Source organism: Nannobrachium achirus (genome assembly GCF_963921795.1).
Source record: "Nannobrachium achirus genome assembly, chromosome: 5".
Taxonomy (NCBI): Eukaryota; Metazoa; Chordata; class Actinopteri; order Myctophiformes; family Myctophidae; genus Nannobrachium; species Nannobrachium achirus.
In genome coordinates, this window is record NC_137814.1 from 23,546,833 (window position 1) to 23,563,212 (window position 16,380).

Here is a 16,380-nt window from a genome sequence, read left to right on the forward strand (position 1 = left end):
AAAGCTCATTTTGGCTAAAGTTCTCAGAATATGGACGCTAGGGTTCAAGTGGTTAATATAAGAAAGGGGGATAAAAACTAGTTCCTATAACACAAAGATTTGAGGACCCCCTGTAGTAACTCTGAGGACTCTGCGTCACCTCCCGTGACTTGGGTCACGGCACCCACTTTGAGAACCACTGCACTAAACAGACACTTGTCATCAGATTAGCTTCATACAGACGGCATTGTTTTAGCTGATTTATCTTGGCAGGGCGATGGGGATTGTCCATGGTTCCGCTTTTGATGGTTAAAATATGCCCCTCTGGTCATTCTTTTATATTGTATTTGTCATGATCCCCATCTCTGATGGGATATCCCTGCTTCTGGTCAGACTGAATTTAAAACATATATTTCCTTTTCGGAAATACAGACTGTATGATATTTTTGGTGTTTATGTTTGATACCACTACCACAGTTTAACAATGTAGGCCCAATAAAATAATGATGTAGTCAAAATGTGTGTAGTCAAACCCTGGTGATAACTGTTGATAAATAATGAGTAGAACAGTAGCCTTGATGTGGTTGAAGCTATGATTATACTTGCTATGATGATGATGATACTTGCTAAGTGTTAAGAATGATTACAGTACAGGTTCAAATGTTACAATAACAGTTTATTTTCTGCCCTGCAGAAGTTTAACAATGAGTGGTGGATTGGACGACCGGTGAAGGAAGATGGTGTGGTGGGCTTTATCCCAAGTCCAGTCAACCTGGAGACCATCCTCATCAGGAGAGAAGTCCAGGCTAGGAAAGCTGCCAAGGCCTTAGCCAAGTATGTATTCTCATGTTTTCCTATTCGCGAACAAAAGGCTCATACATGTAACTACAGTACCTGGGTATATTTTATGTGTGGATGTTGGGGTTAAAGTTAAGTGCTCAGAAGACCCTTTTTAGCACAATGCTAATGGACAACTCTCCCAGTAATAAGCATAGAGCTACTGTATGGTCAAAATATACTGTACACAAATGTTCTTTGGCAGCAATGAATGTTCCTGCATGGAAAAAGGAATGGTATTGAGTGTTGATGCTGTGTTGATCAGGTTGCCCTTGACATTAACTGCGACATGTTGTGAGCTTGCAGATCAGCTGTTTTGAAATGTTTTGCACAACACAATTGTGCGACAAAGTACTATGTCATGTGTGTGTATTAAATAAAACAAGCTTCTTGATTATTCAATTAAGTAAGTAATCGATTAAATAATCTCTAAGAAGATAATGTAGTTGCAGCCCTACGTTTTTTTTTCTTCTTCCCATTCCAGCAAAGCAGCAGCAGCAAAAGAGGCTCAAGACACAAAGAAATATACCCCTCCTTCACAAGGTCAGTTCACCCTTTACAGAAGAAGCAGGTTTAACTGGCAATAATGCAGTATGTTTTGGCTTCATGGTGTGTTATCATTATGTAACTCTGCACTCCCTGCCCATAACAGCTCAGCAGCAAGTGAAAAGGAAACCGGTAAGTGAATGAATGTTTATAGCTCTGTGTGGTTAATATAAAACCAAATGATTATTTAACACAATGGTTCTCAACCTTTTCAGGCCGCGACCCCCAAAATAATCACATTTGAACAGGAGACCCTCCCATCCTGATGATCACTAAGAGTTGAGGCATTACATTTTGTACACGGTTCTATTGTGAAAATAGCAGATCTACGCGAGGCGTTGTGAGCATGTAGATCGGCTATTTTCACAATGTCTAGCTCTAATATTTGACAATTTGGCCAATGTTTAATTTGTCATTTTAGAGGTATTAAAAAGTCCTTATATTGACACTTTAGACATGTGCATAAACCCTCTATACACTTTTGTTTGTTTACTGTTGAGAGAGAAAACAATGTTGTACGTTAAGTTAATCATCTGGGGACCCCACCAAAATAATTTGGGGACCCCTCTGGGTGTCCCGACACACAGGTTGAGAACCATTGCTTTAACAAACACTTTAAGTCAAAATGATCTACCGTATATTTCCAAATGGCCGACCGGGCGTTTACTTCACAACATCGATTTTAACCCCCGGCGTTTAAAAGAAACGGACGGCTATTTGCGATACTTATTTGTGTCCATTTGAATGGCGGTCAATACGCAAAACTCTGGTATTTGGTTATATATCGGCTATTTGGAAATATACTGTATATACCGGTACTGTAGCTGTCAGATTTGTTTTAAAGTGCTTTACATGCATACTTTTGGAAAACTCATCTGAAATATACTGCTTACTGCACCACCAGATATCTGACGTTCTGAAAGATGTTGTCATTCTCTTTTTGTGGGGGGTGTAGGGGGAACAGATCGCTATGTATGATGTAGTGCCTACCATGCGTCCCATAGTGCTAATGGGACCATCGCTGAAGGGCTTAGAGGTAAGTAAATAGTCAAAAATGGCAGTTCCGTGACCGTGGAAGCAAAGGTCCGTTTCTCAATGGATTTGTCATCTAGGAGGGTTATTAAACAAATTTGGCAGGGGTGTCTTTTTTTAAATGGCCGGGAAAATGTTTGACAGCTAAGGTAATTTTCTCATTCACTTACTATACACTATACTATAAAGGAAACAATGACTCCCAAAAAAACTGCTTTAAGTGGGATGTGAGGGGTCAAACTAGGGGTTTTTAATTATTCTGAATCCATTGCAAGCATTTGTTTTGCATGAAAAACATTCCTTGGGCTAAAAACGGACCCCAAAAAACTGTGAAAAGTGATGACTCATCACTAAACCATAGTTTTGTTACCCTAGCTGTCAAACATTTTCCCAGACATTTTAAAAAATACACCCCGGCCAAATTTGTTTAATAACCCTCCTAGATGACAAATCCATTGAGAAACGGACCTTTGCTCTCCACGGTCACGGAACTGACATTTTTTACCTAACTAATGAGGGACCAGGGACCAAACATATCAACATATCTTTTACTGTGTACCTTGATGCGCAGGTCACGGCAAAACCCTTTGGCTTTCCCTGTTTTTTTATGTGAGATATAGATTTGTGACGGTTTCTTTAGCCGTGAGCTGTTGGCTGTACTCAAGGCCATCATTGCGCTTAGCATTTCACCAGGTTAGCATTCACCAGCGTTGAACGAATGAGACGTCAAACAAATGTTGCGTCGTAATATCGCTACGCTCCCACTGCAGCTAGGGTTAGGGTTAGTTCATATTTCTTGTGGACATTACACTAACAGATAACATTAAGAATTCCCAGAAATATATCATCCTCTTTTAATACTAAGGGTTAGTATTTAGTAAAAAACAAAACAAAACAAAAGGTAATTTAGCCATTCAGAATATTGGATTGTTGTTCAACTCTGTGATTTTGTCCAATTTTCAGGTTACAGATATGATGCAAAAAGCTCTATTTGACTTTTTAAAACAGCGGTTTGAAAGCAGGTGAGTTCCAATATGTCTTTTCCGCCCCTTACTAGTACTGTAAATAAAGTTAATAGAATGAATGAATAAATAAATAATTCATGACAAATAGAGAGCAAGACTTTTCTCTTGTCCTGTTTCAGAATTACAATCACACGGGTGCAGGCAGACATCTCTCTGGCTAAGCGCTCCATACTCAACAACCCCGGCAAAAAGGCCTTAATGGACCGCTCCAACACTCGCTCCAATCTAGGTAAATACTGTGCTGTAGCTCAAGGGTTCCTTAGCCTTATAGCTATCCACCTCTTTCCGCTGGAATTTACTGGAGAATGTTTTGCACCACACTGCACCACACTTCCGGTTAACAGCAGATATACGGTACAAGCTCACGTCGCGTCGCAGATGCAGCCGTTGTGAGCTTGTAGATCACACTCGGCTGCGGCGCCGGAAGCTCCGTCCAATTTCTGCGCAATGCACAATGGGATGTTGGAAACTTGTGGATAGACCCAACAGATAAATGTGATGTCTCCCCGGGACCCAAAGTAGTCGATCTATAAGCTAACAATGCCTTGCACCACAACACCTATTGAGCTTGTAGATCGGCTATTTTCACTTTTTGTTTTGTACTTTGGTTTTTATTTGGAAAAAAATATAGATCTATTTTTTTCTTTTTTTGTTGTTGTTAAAAACAGTTTATTAGGTATTTCTAAACTACTTAATGAAATTCCTTTGAAAAATTATAGTTTTATTTTTATTTTTTCCTTTTTTGCAATTAGAATTATGACAGTGACGGAGAAACATTCTAATTTACTCTTTAACCACGTGAACGCATAGTATCCCTATTCTGGGTCATAATTGCCCATAATTCTCACAATCATAATTGGTGTGTGCTGTACTACAGTTCACTGTATGCAACAACACAACCAACATTAATTCAGGACACCAGATAGAAAATAGGATACCATTTGAGACATAGCCTTGTTTCAGTCAGAGCAAAGATTGTATGATCATTTAGGATGTAAAGCATCAATTCTCTCTGACTCAAAGAGAATTCTAAGCTCCCCTTTTTGTAAAAGTGGAATGGATGATTCAATTGCGAACCAGTGGAAAGATAAGATTTATTTATCTTTCTCTACTCTGTCTTTCTCATTGCTCCCTGACTCCAGATGCTGCGGGTATGTATGAACAAATAAAATAAAAAATAAAATAAGCCTTGATAGTTCATTTGTGTTTGAGTGCTCCACTTTCATCTTAACACATACTTCTGCCAATAGCCTGTGTTTTGTTTAGTATGTAGACTGCTGAGTGGAATATAAGTAGGGCTGGGCTATATGACTTCAAATCAATTTCACAATTTCTAACTTTTATCTCGATTAAGATTAATGAATGATTTTTATAGACTTTTTTTTTCCTTCAATTTAGTCGATTTTAATACAAATCTATAGAAAATGAGATTGAGGTGGTTATTGGTTGGTTATTGGCTCCAAATATTGGTTTTGATTAATTGCCCAGCTCTAGTGTGTAGGCTATTGTCATCTAACTATTGACATAGTTAGCCACCTAGAGTTAAGCCCTTTGCACACAGGCGCGTTTATCCGCACGGATAAAACGGACAATTTCATTTTTTAAAAAGAAAACAATGATTCTCTACGACCTCATGCACACCGGATCCGAATTAGCCGTGCGACGAGTGGCTGCGGTCTTGCGTTTTTTTCTCGATCGAACCCAGTTCGATTCGTGCGTCTTGTCGCATGCGGTAAAAAACTCATCACTCCTTTTATGACTCCTTTTGGGATCTGCAGCGTCGATTCAGCACAGCATTGCACACCAAATCCAATGCGTTTTTATTCATTCAGCAAACGAAAAAACGCAACTGTCCTGTGTGCAAAGGGCTTTACTGTGCTGCTTCCTCCATTGCTATTAGCTGAAAGCAACCTTTTTCGCTATCTGGCGTTTACGGTTTCGTGTTGATTCGCTGATATATACTTTTCATTATTAGACAGAAGTGCCTTGAGATTATTTGATGAATTGAAAATATCCTTCTTCTGCACTTGTTTTGTCTGTTACATTTGATTTTGTATGCTTATGAACTCGGCTGTCTTTTCTCCACAAGAAATGATAGGTGCCTGTTATGTCACGGTATCATTGTCAATTTGACATGTGTTTTGTTCATTTCACATCTCTGGCACTGCTGACATAAAGCATATGGAATCGCTTGTCATGGTGTACCTTGTGAAATGTTCTTGTCTGCTTGAGGCAGTGCTTCTCGAAATGGGGTCCGGGGACCCCTAGGGGTCTTGGAGGGGTTCCAGGGGATCCCCAGCAAAATGTGTTTATCAACCAGTCAAAACCAGCTGTTTAGAAATCGGTATCCCGACCTGAAAATGCGTTTTTTTGTTTATTATAAGAGCTGGAGAGACAGGGAGACCCCTGTTACTGAACATCACATATGCCAGTGGTTCTCAATCTGTGAGTCGGGACCCCCACGGGGGGTCCCCAAATTATTTTGGGGGGTCCCCAGTTGATTCACTTAATATGCAACATTGTTTTCTCACTCAACAGTAAACAAACCAACATACATTTTAAGTGTATATAGAGGGTTTATGCGCATTTCTAAAGTGACAATTTAAGGACTTTTTAATACCTTTGAAATGACAAATTAAACATTGCTCAAATTGTAAAATATTAGAGGCTGAAATTGTGAAAATAGCCAATCTACATGCTCATTTTCACAATAGAACCGTGTTATACAAAATGTAATGCCTCAACTCTTAGTGCTCGTCAGGGTGGGGGGTCCCCAGTTACAATATGATTATTTTGGGGGTTGCGGCCTTAAAAGGTTGAGAACCACTCCTCTATGCCACAGAGTGATGTTCAGTAACAAGAGTCTATGCCATGGCAATGATTTCTCTCACAATGTAGAGCTACTGTATGTAACACTTATTTTAACAACAACAACAACAACAACAAACACTTACCTTTTAAACAAGTAAGATTGATAGGTGACCCAGTTTGTTGCTCGTTTGTAACTCTTCCATCATCCCTCTCCACTCTGGGCTCAATGCAGCCCAGATTCAGGGGGAGGTGGAGCGTATCTTTGAGCTGGCCCGCAGTATGCAGCTGGTGGTCCTGGATGCAGACATGGTCAACCACCCCTTGCAGATCGCCAAGACCTCAGTGGCCCCCATTCTTGTCTATGTAAAGATCTCCTCGCCTAAGGTAAGCTTTTTTTTTTTTAGAGCTTAGTGCAGTGGAATTCACAGTGGAGGCTGCCAGGCAGTTAGAAAGGAGAGGTGGAAATAATGACAAAAAAAGTGAAAGATAGAAGACTGGAGATACTATATAATTATGCTGTAGTGAAGACATGAATTCTGTGAATTACTTTATTTCCCTTTAGACGGTTGAAAGATACAATAAAATATATCACACTGGCCAATTCGATGTACTAAAGTCCATCTAGAGTTCAGGCCGCTATGCACAGGGACGTGCTGGGCCCCTGATTCAGCCCGGGAAAAAGAGTTGTAGAGGCCCTCATTGCGCGCTATAGAGAGAGATCTCTCTATAGCGCTGCTGCTACTCAAAGATTTACCATTTCAGATCATGACAAGTGACAAGCCAGTGGGCCAATTACATGAGTTATATTTCGTTGTTGTCGGGTGGAAACCTTGTATGTCCCAAACTGTTTGTTTTGTATTTATCATTTTAAAAATGATTTAAACTAGTGAAAACAGCCGATCTACAAGCTTGTAGATCTGCTGTTTTCACTACTTTTGTACGACGGCCTTGTATGATGAAGCAGGGCTTTGCTTTAAGAAAAAAATTACACATTTGAAACATGGAGATACGAGGGTGACGATTTACTTTGTTGGCCGCCCAGCCCCCAAAATGGAACGAATGCCGAGATATATATATATATATTTCTTTTCCTAATGGCCGGCTTGGGCCGGCCCGGGAATGAACCGGCCGTTCGGGAGTTGTCCCACTTTTCCCAATGGCCAGCACGTCCCTGGCTACGCAGCCCTCACACCTACGTTGCACCACCAATCCGACTGATATGTCTGAGTCATGGTGTGGGCTTTGTACCCGTCTGTCTGTGTCCCTTTTGTGCCCATATACTGTATGGGGCTGTTAAGTATGACATAATTTTGTAGGCAGAGGAGAATTTCTGCCCCCAGTTTCCGTGAATCTTTTTACTATTTACACATTTTTCTTCTCTTTGTTGTTGAAAGGAAAGTGTTAGAATTATACTTTAGTCGTTATTTTTGTCTCGGATCTGTTGAAATAGCGAGGGACAGAAAATGCTCTGGGGGCAGAGTTCTCCTCTGCCTACAAAATTATGTCACGGCTTAAAAGCCCCTGTGGTTTGTTTTCTCCTGATGCCATGACGACACATTGAGGATAGACAACACAGACAACACTCCATATTTGGGCATTGCTGCATTGGTTACTCCTTATATGGTTATGGCTACGTCACATGAGCGTGGCGTGGCTTCAGATGTCTGCCAGCCGGCCGGCCGGCAGGGCCCACCTGTCCTGTCCTCCCCTCCCTTAAGCCAATTTGAATATAGGATTGTCCAGCTCTAGTCCCAACCTTCTCAACTCAAGTCAGGATTCACTTCTATGCCATGGAGAGAACACGTGGTCCTGATACGTGACATTCTCAGTGAGCAGTATGAAGGCAAGCTTCACGTCTTACTTGCAGGAAGAATGAAGTGGCAGACATGTGGTTTTGTGGTTTGGGTTAGGGTCCGGGACCCCCTCAGAGTTACTTTTTTTTCTCCTTTTTTATATTAACCACTTGAACCCTAGTGTCCATATTCTGAGAACTTTAGCCAACAATAGCAGATCTACAAGCTCACAACGCTTGTAGATCGGGTATTTTCGGCAAAGAGGTGTGGTGTAGAGGGGAAAAAGAGCAGACCAAGTGCAGAGTGAAAGATTACGTTTATTAAGTATTGATGGTTCAAGTGGTTACATATCTGAAAGCACAAATTGACATGAATCCAAAATACACTGATTGTGCTGTCAAACAATTAAACTATATGGAATCTATGAAAAAGGTTGTGGGGGTCCCTGCTTCATCTCTCTCTCAACTCAAGGGGTCCTTGGCCTGAAAACGTTGAAGACCCTTGGTGTAGAGGGAATAAAGGAGTGGACCAAATAAACGTTTAATCCTTTCTCTTCTCCCCCGCTTTATTTAACTTAAGATGTTATGCTTTGTGCTTTTCCACTGTCATGTAGGTGTTAACCAGACTGATAAAGACCAGAGGGAAGTCACAGACCAAACATCTCAATGTCCAGCTCGTGGCAGCAGACAAACTGGCCCAATGCAATTCGGTGAGTGTCATCTAGTGGCCAGGGTGTGATATGGTCTCAACAGACCAGCCTTTAGAATCAGATCTATATTTTGCCACAGGTTTTCAGGAGTAAATAAGTGTGTGAAATATGTTATGTAACGTTTCCTTGTTTTACACAAGGCTATAAGGAAGAAGGTACAGTCGGCCTACGGGCCGGGCAGACGCCATTGCTGTGCATGGGAGCCCTAACTAGACCCGGAAGCTCATGAAATACATTGGAGTACGATTGCGTCCTTTGTCAGTTGATCGGTTCAGGAATATAAAAGAAGATATTGTTATCATTAATAGTTAATATTTTATTGTTTATTGAGGCATCTAAACTAGGGTGACCAGACGTCCCAGTTTACCCGGGACAGTCCCGTTTTCAAGCTGCGTGTCCCAGTGTCCCGACAAATATCTCTAAAACACTAATATGTCCCGGTTTTCACGCCAGAATTAAAATAATAGTATAGCTGTTTTCAGTGTTTGAATAGATATTTATCATGTTCTTTTCATGAAAACATGCCCACCTACCGGTAAGTTGACCTAACCAATCAGAAAACATGAACAAATTTATTGCGTGTCTGAATAAACCCTTCTGCAAATCCCGCCCCATTCTGCCCTGTTACTATGATGGGACATTAACCCTGGGCAGATTGTTTTTATAGTGGAAGTGGATGGGATTTTTTTTTCCCTTCATAGCCTCATTACAGCTATATAAAGTACCAAAGGAAAAACACCTAGGTGATATTAATAAAAAGGGAAGACAAAGGTACAGTAGTTACATTGCAAAACAGGGGATTTACCCGAAAATATATGTTTTAATTTGTTTAATCCCAGTGGGACAGAATCCTCTTTGCAGATTCTTTTATAGTGGTAGTGGATGCGATTTTTTTTCCCTTCATAGCCTCATTACAGCTATATAAAGTACCACAAAAAACACATCTACGTGATATTAATAAAAAGGGAAGAAAAAGGTACAGTAATTACATAGCAAAACAGTAGTTTTCCCCCGAAAAATAAATGTTTTAATTAGTTTAATCCTCTGGATCAGAGATAGAAAGAGAAGCGCATTGCATCTTGGGTACTAGGAAGAGGACAGAGAGAATGTTTCTCCTCACATAATAGGCTGGCTTTTCGTAATTCTGCCCATTTAAATTATATGTACCCAATCGTGACTCTTAGACCATTGATAAGGTACATGTGAACTAGTTTGTTGAAGCTTATTCGTTATGATGAGCGAGATCGCTTGACGCTTGCCGTCGCTATCACCGTACCGGCCGATCTCCGTGTCGCGCAGTGCGGACAGTTTTTGAAAGCCTGAAGCAACATTCTCCACTGCACAAACTCCACCCCCGATAGCAAAAAGTGAATGATTTTTTCTGGTTGGCCAGTCAGGGAGTCTCAGGGACCAATCAGAAGGCTGACAAACGGTCTATTCAACGCTGATCTGTTTGTCAATCACTCACTGCCTGTTTGCAACCCTGCGGTGCGTGTGTGCGCCGTGCACGAGCGTTAGAGAATGGGCGCGCGTGTGCGCGATAACATGCGTATTGCTTTTAGGGTCCCGGTTTTAAGCAACAGTATTTCGTGTCCCGGTTTGAGTCGCTGAAAATATGGTCACCCTAATCTAAACAGCAGCATGTTTCTGGCTCTGCAGAGATTTGGTTGTCAGGCGGTCAATGATGTACAAGTCTTGCGATACTTTGGCACGTTCAGAAGCTCACTTGTTGCTCTTTACTTGGCTCAATAAACATATACAGTGTACACATCAAGCCGAGTATCTTCACAAGGGTCGCAGTCGTTCAGAAATAGTGTTTGTTCTAAGCTGGTCCACCTGGTTCCCAGGAGACAAAAATGACGTAGATGGCCGTACCCTATTTTTATATACCTTGGTTTTCCAGGGAATAAAGAAAACATGGGTGGGGGGAGGGGGAGAAAGAGAGAGAGAGAGAGAGAGAGAGAGAGAGAGAGGGAGAGAGAGATCTCTACATAATACATAGCATAATAAGCATAAGGTAATAAGACTCCCTAATCGGGAGATAAGCGACCGCCAGGTCGGCAACCTCATGGTGGCACTAGAAGAGGAGCATGTGAGAAATCAGGGGCGGAGGTTGTGGTTTGTCAGCCAAGGAGAGTGTGCAACGTTTGGCATGGATAGGGGCAATGATGCCGGAGATAAGAGTAGGGCCAAAAGTGTGACATGACGTGACGGACAGACTGACGGACAGCTTTTCATAGTAACTTGCGACCTAACGGTCGCAACGAACTTGAGATTAGACATAAGGTGCAAAATGGTGGCAGCACATTGGTAGCCAGGTCCATAGCAGCAGGTATGTATTGCACATGAGGTTATACATCAGGCAACAGTGTGGCCAGTGCATGACACTATCCCAACATGGGCAATTAAAAAAAAAGCCCATGGCCTTTAACCTTATAGTGATATAGATGGAATCTCTAACCATCATTTCCAGACCTCAAATTCAAAGTCATATTTGAACACTTGTTCAAAGAAACGGTACTGTACTGTATACGTCGCCCTGGGACATGATCACAGACTTGCTAAATGTTAAATCAGGATAACATTAATCTTTGGGGTCCTTCCCTCCCCTCCGTAGCTAGCATCCCAGAAGGGGTGGTGGGTTGGGTGAATGTGGTGAAATAATGCAGTGGTCCTGCTTCCATCAACCCAAATAACAACCTCTGTAACCCCTCCCCTTCTCCACCTGGCTCGCATACTCGCTGCTCCCTGAATCCTTGCCACCTCCTTCCTTTTCCGTAGGAAATGTTTGATGTCATCCTGGACGAGAACCAGCTGACCGACGCCTGTGAGCACCTCGCTGACTTCCTGGAGTCTTACTGGAGAGCCACTCACCCTCCAGAGATGGAGCCGGGCAACCCTATGTTGACTCGGCTCGTAGAGAACACGCTGCCCACGCCCCCGGCGGTCACGCCACCGCCGGCCAAAAAGGTACAGGAACGGATGTTGACACAGGAATGGAAACGAATGATACGCACACGAGATACACACACGTGGATGCTTCATTTGAATCCACCCATTAAATTATTCAGCATACGGTTGAAACATTCCAGATATATTTTAAGAAGGAATGGAGCTCGTTCATTTTTTATTGATAATGAGCACCCTATCGATCCTGCTTATTGAGCCGGGCTTTTATTGAGCCCACTATTGAGCGTTTTCTAATATTTTGTTGAAAGATACGAGACGACAAATTCTGAACTTAAGTGATATCTTTTTTTATTGGCCACTTGTTGCGTCTGTGAGTTTGTTGCTGACCACCATCTATGAAGATGATAATTGACAAAAGTAACACATATCATTAAATATCATTTAAACAATCATTCATTAGTGTGCAATAATGCTCAATAACAAGCTTGATAAGTCCAAAGCTTATGGATACTGGGTACTCAATAAATCTGTTATCGGGTTATTGAGCTACCCTTGTTTAGGGCTCCATCCCTAATTTTAAGGGCACAGACATACACAGAAATACAATGACAGACTTCGACGTCTGATGCAGAAACACAAACACTAGAAGCTGCTTGTACTCATACTGAATCATGGAGAATAGCTCTCAAATACTCTCCAAATGCGTGGTACACATGGCAACAGTTGTTGGAGATACCGATTTTTCTGGTTCACATTGGCACATTTCATGGGGCAATCTGCCCAGATCATGCATGTCACACATGTCTTCTTCTTTTTTAGTTTTTTACTCTCAAAAAGCGCCTGCAATGAAGTGCATTTGAAACTACATTGCAGTGCACATCATGGGGTGTTGATCACTGCTTGCCTCCTGTGAATTGTTTTATTTTTATTTGTGTTTATTTATTTTTTATTTCATTGCTGAGTAAGGTCAGCAGACAAAGTGACATGAGTGAGATGAAAAATCTTGAGTGAAATGTGCCAATGTCAACCAGAAACATTGGTACATTTTATTGACATGTATTTTTTTGCAATGTAACATGCATGTATACAATTGTCCCCACGGGTCTTGTGGTTTTCATCTTTTCATGTGACTGTGATATATACTGTATATTATTTTCATTCCATTTCTTTTCGTCCAACACCACTTGGGAAATGTGCAGAAATGAGATAGTTCCACCTTTGGTGAGTGAGATACCACCATGAAGCAGTAGTATTATAGCTGAATCACCCTCAGTCAACTGCAGCAGTCTAGAGGAGTTACAGTAGTTGCTTTGGTGAAAGGACATAGTATAGAAAGTGTGTGTGTGTGTGTGTGTGTGTGTGTGTGTGTGTGTGTGTGTGTGTGTGTGTGTGTGTGTGTGTGTGTGTGTGTGTGTGTGTGTGTGTGTGTGTGTGTGTGTGTGCGCGCGCGTGCGCGTGTGTGTGTGTGCGCACACGTGCGTGTGCGTTTGTGTCGTGTAGGACAGAACGTGTGACATCACTAGTATGTCTTTAGTTTGTGTCTCTGAGCGAGTGAATGCACTGGGCTGTGTGTTTGGCTTTGCAGTGTGTGCACTGTGCAGTCATTCATGTGCACCACGTGTACAGCATATGAGCATTCCCTTGAAATTATCACTTTTTGTGCAGGAGGAGCAGAAAAGCAAGAAGTCATCAGCGACCAAGAGGAAAGGATCTTGTGAGAACCACCTGGACCTGGACGCCCCCTCGGCTCTGGCCGAGGGGGCAGAGGTGGGCCACCGAGAGGAGGAACTGAGGCCCCTGATGACCGAACCAAAGAGACCCCAGCACCACCACCACCACCACCACCGCAGGACAGAGCACCACAACCACAGCCAGCACAGCCAGCGCCAAGGGGTCACTGACAGCCCCACCGGTGGACTCCACCTCTGCAGCGGCAACAGTGGATACCCCCCTGAGGCGAGGGACTGCGAGGCAGACGACTTGGAAGAGGAGGATGCGCTTCGCTACAATCACAGGCCCATGCCGCCTCAGCGGTACCAGGACCACCATCATCACAACAGCAACCACCAACAACACCATCGTCATCACCACCACCAGCAGCAGCAGCAACAACAACAACAACAACAACAACATCATCATCAACAACAACAACAACAACAACAACATCAACACCAGAAGAACAGCCAGCCTCACCCCGGGCAGAACTATGAGCTGGAGCACAACGAGCGCAACCGGCAGCGCAGACACCACCAGCACACGCCCCAACAACGCCATGCCGTCCACACCCACCACAACTACCATCACCACCATGGCAGGGACCACAACAGAGACGGCGACAGAAACAGAGACAGGTATCGGGACAGAGATAGGGAAGGAAAGCACGGTGAGGGGAGACAATGGCACAGGGACACATATATACACCAGTGACTGCTTTTGCACTGTGTGTTATACATTTGGTTTCATGCTGCTCTGAGGCATCATTTATACTTTGTTGTGGGACCCTTTTGACAAGCATCGCTCGATGAAAAAAATCAATCTACTGAGAATGTGGAAAGTGGAAGGCTTGTGCGACAAAGTCTAAATTAGCCTTAACTGTATTGCACTGATGGACAGCACATATCAAGAACAAAGCTAGAGAAGCTACCGTGTTGTCTGTTCACTTACTATGTCATTTGAACATCCAATTTTGTTCATAAAGTCGTCATCATAAACTTCTCATCAACCATAGCTGTATTCCAGGAAGGTAGCGTGCAGATCCTCTGCCAATTACAAATAGTTTGTGGTCAGGGCACGTAAACAGAAACTCACTCAGCAAGAGACAGCAAACAGATATTGAAGGTTGATTGTTGTCACTGATCAGCGCGCCATCTATTGGGATCGTCTGATTGAAACAATAGGCCTCTTCCTTACTTCCTTCACAGGTCTTACCAATTATACTAATTACGTCTCTGTTCTATTTAGTGTAGCACAGTGGTTCTCAAACTTTTTAATTTCAAGAACCCCTGCAACTGAGGCTGCATACACACATTTAAGGCTCATGCTTTATGCTTTAACTGGGGGAGGCGGGCGGTAAAGCAGCGTCCAATTCATTCCCTATGGAAGGCAAGCTTGCTCTGTGTCTTAAGGACAGTCTTAAGGAAAGCTTAGAGCAAACTTGCTTCTTCAAAACATGTGACTTCCATATGGAATGAATTGGATGCTGCTTTAACCCCCGCCTCCCCAAGGTAATGCATAAAGCATGTGCCTTAAATGTGTGTCTGCGGCCTGAGAGTGTACAAATGGACCACACTTTGACCACACTCTGCCACACTGGTGTAGCAGAGTGTTTCCACTGTGAGCAAACATGCACAATATCAGCAGAATTAAGCACCCAGAAAGGAACAGAGCCTTCATTAGTATCATTGCTAAGTGGTAACACCTGTGAAGGAAGTAAGGAAGTGGCCCAATTTCTTTCCAATGTGGCTGCTGTCTTTTTTATCACTTTTTCTTGTTCGCTCGCATCGCTGAATGTCGGGATGAGGTGTTATTCTTTATTTTGTTCAAAATAACTTTCTCTCAATGTTGTGCTCACTTTTTTTCCTGTCATTTCTTTGATATCAGCTGAACTACACGCCTCTTATGTGAGAGTATAATATTTGTTAGAAGTGTGAAAGTCAAGGTAATCCAACATACTTTTATTTGCTCACTTGTATTTGCTGTTTCCTGTGTATATTTGATATCTTATGCAATTGAAATCATTTTTTATCTCTTTTTCATAAAAAAGGGAAATGTTAGTCAAACTATCATACAAATCAAAATGACCAAATATCTGTGCACAACGGTGAATTCACTTTTTTCTGTATCATGTTTCATAATGTGTATTTCAAATTCAAACGGTACATTCCTTCAAATGCCAATAATTTATTTCCCACATTGGTAAAATAAACACATTAAATTAAAAAAAGAAGGTACTAAACTATTTTTCTACATATGATTGTAAAATGTAGTCATATTTTGCGACCACCTCTAATGAAAGTGGAAGCTGTCTGGAAGCATGATTAATTTGTTGTTTTGTTTGATTGAGACATTGACTTGTATTGTGCTATGTAGGCTACTGGATACTCTATGCATCTTACTTATGATATACAGTATATGTACAGTATGTGTGTGTGTGTATGTGTGTATACAGTATATACACAGTACATGTATATATTTAGCTTGGATACAAACTATGCATTTGTATATACATCATAATTGCCTTGTTAGTTTAGTGTACGGAGAACGTTGAGAGCCTGTTGCACTGTTCGGTAGAACTTTACCTGTGATTGATTTGATTTGTGAAGACTGTGGTTCTGTCAACCTGAACTGACTGTTCCTTTCATTTACTTTGCTCTTTTGGTCATTTTCCTTTTTATTGCAGGAGTTGGTTTGGATTAATACCACTTATTTAGTTCATCGTGTGATTTGACATTCTTAATGATTGTGTTAATTTGGAAGGAAAGAAGTGATGCCATGTCAAACTGAATTGTTTTGTGTTACAAACATAACATTGTAGTTGTATTGAGTTTTGGGAACTACAGTTTGACTGTCTTGCTAATTAATTTATGCTACTATTTCATTTGCTGGTGTGTACTTTGCCTACAAGCCACATCAGTGCTCCACAGATCTTGAAGACATTAAATATGTTTTTGTTGTTGTTGGTGTGTGTTTTTGGTATTTTTTCCCCCATCATAAGCAATGCTTATGAATAGCCACTATT

At 41.9% G+C, this 16,380-nt stretch overlaps 1 protein-coding gene across 1 annotated transcript in view; it reads left to right on the forward strand.

Moving 5' to 3' along the window:
* The window catches only part of cacnb2b (calcium channel, voltage-dependent, beta 2b), a gene marked incomplete at both ends in the record, with an annotated part of 41,429 nt that extends 25,300 nt beyond the window's left edge, over window positions 1-16,129 (forward strand). Inside the window, 12 exons of the mRNA XM_080725646.1 lie at window positions 674-813; window positions 1,301-1,359; window positions 1,469-1,494; window positions 2,318-2,398; window positions 3,358-3,416; window positions 3,539-3,657; window positions 6,463-6,614; window positions 8,637-8,732; window positions 11,514-11,687; window positions 13,308-13,754; window positions 13,818-14,025; window positions 16,119-16,129. Of these exons, the coding sequence (XP_080581772.1) occupies window positions 674-813; window positions 1,301-1,359; window positions 1,469-1,494; window positions 2,318-2,398; window positions 3,358-3,416; window positions 3,539-3,657; window positions 6,463-6,614; window positions 8,637-8,732; window positions 11,514-11,687; window positions 13,308-13,754; window positions 13,818-14,025; window positions 16,119-16,129 (1,572 nt within the window). The remainder of the gene's footprint in view (window positions 1-673; window positions 814-1,300; window positions 1,360-1,468; window positions 1,495-2,317; window positions 2,399-3,357; window positions 3,417-3,538; window positions 3,658-6,462; window positions 6,615-8,636; window positions 8,733-11,513; window positions 11,688-13,307; window positions 13,755-13,817; window positions 14,026-16,118) is intronic.
* Between the last annotated feature and the right edge of the window lie 251 nt (window positions 16,130-16,380).